Genomic DNA, 5,130 nt, shown 5'->3' on the forward strand with positions numbered 1-5,130 from the left:
CGTCAATTAGATAAGACGCTTTTGCAGCGCTCTTCGGAAAAATGGCTGAAAACAAACAAAAACATCAAAATTCATGAAAATAACATCAAAATGGATAAAGATCAGCCTTTCGAAGCAGCCTCACCACCTCAAGCTTGCACGCCGTCAAGATGTACCAATGATGAAGACCTGCATCGCTTGGAATGCAAAAAATGTAAAAGATCAGTCCATTATGAGTGCACACAGCTACCTTTGTATCAACTACAAATATTCGTGACATCCTATAACGATCATTACTTATGTTCAAACTGCGTCCGAATAACGAAGAACCTAAGAAATAAAGTGGGGAAAAACACTCAACATATGATGCAAAATGAACTTAAAAAGAAAGACGACGTCATACAAAAACTGAACAACGAGGTCAACACCAACACCAAAACCCGTGATTCCATCAAAAATGATCTCAAAATTTTTCTGGCAGGAAAACTACAAGAAATGGAAGAAAAGACAAGAACCATGATAAAGGAAGAAATCAAGCACACAACAGAAATAATGACGGAGACATCAAATAAAACATACGCCGAAATTACTAAGAAGCACAAAGAAGACTTAAGATCTGCCGAACAACAAAAACGGAAGGAAGAAAGTGAAAAGAAAGACATAGACTCTAGAAAACTGAATACCATCGTTCACGGGTTTCTCGAATATTCAGGCCCAGATAAGGAAAAAGAAGAAAATGGGAAAAAATATGACATATTTCGGTTCCGAGAACTCCTGGAGGACATCAATGTTCCAGAAATAAATGTTACCCACCACAGATTAGGAAACAGAAAAACAAAAAACGGCCGTCCTCTTAAAGTCACCCTCCAAAGTCAGCATGACAAAGATCTTATCATGAAGAATTTACACATTCTGAAAGAAACTTGTTTCTTTCAGGTAAGTATTACGGAAGATTTCACAATCAACGAACGGAAAAAGATAAAGGAGATGCACGAACAAGCAAAGAAACTTAACAAAGACAATAACAATAAAGACTTCAACTGGCGCGTAAGAGGAAGCCCAAGAACAAAACTACGCCTCGTTAAAAAATTACAAAACCAAACAAATATATCTTCAAATTATAATGAACCGCAAAAATACACTACAGAAGAAATCGTCAGCGATTGGGCATCAACAGATGATGTAGACTATTCGTCTACAGATGACGATGAATAATTCATTTTGTAAATAGGCAGTCGAACTCTATTAGCTTTAAAGCTAGTACATATTTGTACACTTTTTTTCGACTTTAAAGAATATACACATTAACATTAACATTAAGCGTCTATAGTTGCGAAGATAGGCCTTAAAGCCTCCTGCAACTCAACAATATACAAAAATACTCAGGTTGAAGATTCACCTCTAGTACTAGCCTTCGGTTTAAATTTCAATTTAACATACTGTTATAATGAATATTTCGGTTAAAAGCTATTATAGGAACATCTCCTTCTCACAGACTTGCTTGGATTCCCTTTCTACTGGAAGATTTGGCCGGAATACCATCCCCAGTGGAAAATAATACTCAATTTTCAAACATTTTCAAAATAATCAGACCTTCACTGTAAAATATTGTGTTATTTTTTCCACTGAATTTACTGCCTCAAAAACAATAGGACTCAAATCATTAGTCATAAAAAAAACATGGGGATATCAATCCCCATCGAGTTTTGTTCCGTTATTTTTACCTCCACTGGCTGAAAAAAATCCCACCGGGTCTGTGAGAAGGGGGTGTATAGGAAAGTCCTAGTTGAACGGCTCTGGTCATCATACCATTGATGTGGTGCTCAGTGTAGCTCACTAACTGGGGAGGGGTGATTTGGTAATTGAATCCTTTATCTTTTAAAAGAATTTAGGGGTCATAGTAGTACCCTTTCAGGGTAATATTTGTGTCATGTTTTTTTTCATTTGTCTTAAACTATTTTGAGTCTGAGAATTTTTATGAAAGTGCTTCAGAGTATGACATTTAATGGAGAGTCTGAATTGCGTAAATTTGAGAACTGTATTGTAATTCGTTGATGACACTATGTCAATATTGTTGGCTCGAGTGTCACAGTGCCTAGGATATATTTAAGAAATAATATTTGCGTAATTTTAGGATGTTGATAAAGTGTCTTGAATGTAGCTAGGGCTTATTGTATTAATAGGTCAAATGATCCCATCTAAGTACAAAGTTTCGCCATCTGAAAAATCACATTCGTATTCAGAGAGTGACTAAATTTTATTTCTGTAAAGCAAAGCACATCTAAGAAAAGATAACCGGTTTTTCATAGAAAGAGATTAGGCTGTGCGCATCCGGATAATTGATTTTGATATAGGGGCTGCGTATCGTGTATAAAATTCCCGTCCGAAAGTTACCCCAATTTCGAGGTAGTCTGTTTCAATTTTGTTAAAAAGCTTCAGAAATTCAATGATTGTATTAACCTCTAGCCATTCAAATTTTTAATTAAAATTTAATGAAATTTAAAGATCTTTCATATTCATTTACTAATCAAGCTAATCAAGTTTCTAAAAATCAAAAACACAAAGACGGGGGTAACTCTCAGATGCGAGTTTTATACATACGATACACATCCCTTATATCAAAACATATCAGAGTCAGAGGGGATGCGTGCAGCCTGCATCTAAGTATGAAGCTTCGCCATCGAAATTATCAAATTCGTTCGTGTTTAAAATTTATTTCCATAAAGCAAAGCACATCTAAGAAAAGATAACCGACCATACGATATATATAGCTGACATCCATAAGCGTTTGTTGTTATCGCTTCTTTCAGCCTCACCACACTCTTGAGAATAAGGGAGAGAGTACTCATCGATGATTAGCCTGTACCAAACTCTCCTACGCTGACTAAAAAAATAACGCGAAGTTCGGTTTGTTACGGTTAGGCATCGTTCCGTTTGGGCGGGATGATACAAGCTAATCGATGATTGGACGAGTAGACATTTTCCTTTTTCTCTCGAAACTTAGATTTTAAAGAAGCGAGCGCAGTGCGCGCTTATGGAGATCAAGAGATAACTAAAAACATAAATTCGTAGATTAATACAAGTTATACAGCTCATAAATCATGGTTTGTTATATTGTTATTTTCTAACAGTTCATGCTCTTGAGTCTCACCGTTCGGGTGATGCGGCCTCTTAGGGCCAAAACGTCGCTTGAAAGTACCCCCTTTACTTGAGAATAAATTAGCTCCTGAAAATCGACGATTAGTTTTTGTTTCTTCACCGTCATCCAAATCCTCAATAGTGGTATGTCTGCGATCGTGATTATCAATCGTGTCTTCTTTCTCCAAACGTGTAAAACATTTCAAGAATGGTAAATATTTCTGGAATTTCACTCTGAAAGCTTTACTTAGATGATATAAAATGACAGAATTACATGCGCTGTAAGCTATCCCTAACATGGCAGCCACGTGCATAAAACTTGTAATAAGTTCAGGATATTGTCCTAAAGATGGAACATAATGGTATACTATTGTCAGTGTATTATACGGGAAATAACAAATTACGAATGTTAGGAAGATGACGAAAAACATAGTCATTACTCTTTTTTGTCTTTTAAGTCTGACCACTTGTGATTTCCCTGTTACTGAGCGTTGCAGGAAACGCATGCTGTTTCCTAACACCTTGTTCACACGCACGAAACAAAAAAATATGATGCTTGACGGTAACACGTATAGTAACACTGTCCGTAAAGTGAAATACGTACGTCTTAACGATGCCGATGTGAAATTAGCCATGCACTGTGATGGAGCGATATACGTCATGACAAAAGTCACAGGAAGTCCGACGACTAGATAATTGCCGATCCAGTTCGCAGCTAAAAGTAGGATAATATATTTTAGACTTACTGCTGTTGCCAACGTTGCCGTTATTGCTCGGTATCGGTCGATATAGATTGCCACAAGAGTTAAGATCGATACAGATGGAAAAATATCGAAGATAGGAACAACATAAATGCATGAAAATTCACCAAAAGGCCATCCTGGTAATAACAGGTATGGTGCTAATTGCTGCCAGATTTTCATTGGTAGATTAACGAGTGTGACAAGATCGGTTATGGCTAAGTTGAAGACGAAGAAGTTCTGTGTTGAATGCATTGATTTTGTTGTAAGGATTGTAAGCACGATCATGATGTTCCCTGTGACTCCGATGATGAAGATTACGATTTCTATGATAATGATTATAATAATAAAGACACTTGGTATTCTTCTTTGCCGATGTTGTCGGCGTCGGTGATGTATACATATGCTACTGTTTGGGAGTATTTTTGATGCATTGGTATTATACTCATTGTCATCTTTTAGGCTTGTGTAATTGACTAAATCTTCGGCGTCTGAGTCAGAGCTATTTAGAGTACCATAATTGTTAGGTGATATCGCTTGGTGCGCCCGGTCTATACTTATTTGTCTGCCAGTTTCATTATTTCTCGTTGTGTTATTTTGACCGTTGCAGATTCTATCTAGCATTGTTTTGTTTAAAGAAAACTTGTTTAGGTTAGGTAAGGTTGGATCATCGAGTTTGGATGTTTCAGATAAAGCTGGTTCATCGAGTCTAGAGGTTTCATCTAAAGTTGGATTATCGAGTTTAGACACTCCATTTAAAGTTAGATTATCGAGTTTAGACGCTCCATTTAAAGTTGGACTATCGAGGTTAGACGCTTCAGGTAAAGTTGGGTCATCAAGTTTGGACGCTCCAATGGGTTGAGAATTATTATTTTGATGGTTGTGAGTTTTAATTATTGAATTGTTGAGGGGTTTTGATTGATCGGATGCGCTGATAAATCCAACGATTGAATTGAAAATGATGATGAAGATAATAGACCTCCTAAAAAATCATTGAAAAACTTGTTAGAAGTCATACTATTCTCAACTTCAGTTGAGCTAGAATCTGAGAATGTCTCTGTGTGTGTCTCTGTGTGTGAATGTCCCAAAACTTTGGGGCAGTCTGTGGAGACGTCAAAAACTGAAATTTGGCACACTTGTTCCTTGGGTGAATATCTGGGGGTGTTTTTTCATATTTCAATCTTGATTTTTGGGGTCTGGGGACGAGTTATTCGCCAAAACGAGGCTAAAACTTCGGGGCAGCCTGGAGACGTCAAAAATTGTCGGATTTGGC

At 37.0% G+C, this 5,130-nt stretch overlaps 1 protein-coding gene across 1 annotated transcript; it reads right to left on the reverse strand.

The window, feature by feature from the left end:
* Positions 1-2,695: 2,695 nt before the first annotated feature.
* On the reverse strand, positions 2,696-4,833 carry LOC136822994 (C-X-C chemokine receptor type 1-like). The gene has a single exon (XM_067079302.1). The coding sequence runs from the start codon at positions 4,479-4,481 to the stop codon at positions 3,072-3,074; it is 1,410 nt and encodes a 469-aa protein (XP_066935403.1). The 5' UTR covers positions 4,482-4,833; the 3' UTR covers positions 2,696-3,071.
* Positions 4,834-5,130: the final 297 nt, after the last annotated feature.

This window comes from Clytia hemisphaerica, unplaced genomic scaffold (genome assembly GCF_902728285.1).
Source record: "Clytia hemisphaerica strain Z4C2 unplaced genomic scaffold, Clytia hemisphaerica genome assembly, whole genome shotgun sequence".
Classification (NCBI taxonomy): Eukaryota; Metazoa; Cnidaria; class Hydrozoa; order Leptothecata; family Clytiidae; genus Clytia; species Clytia hemisphaerica.

Bases quoted from the DNA above. Each gene is read 5' to 3' on its own strand.
- LOC136822994 (XM_067079302.1), bottom strand. From the start codon at position 4,481: ATGCTAGATAGAATCTGCAACGGTCAAAATAACACAACGAGAAATAAT.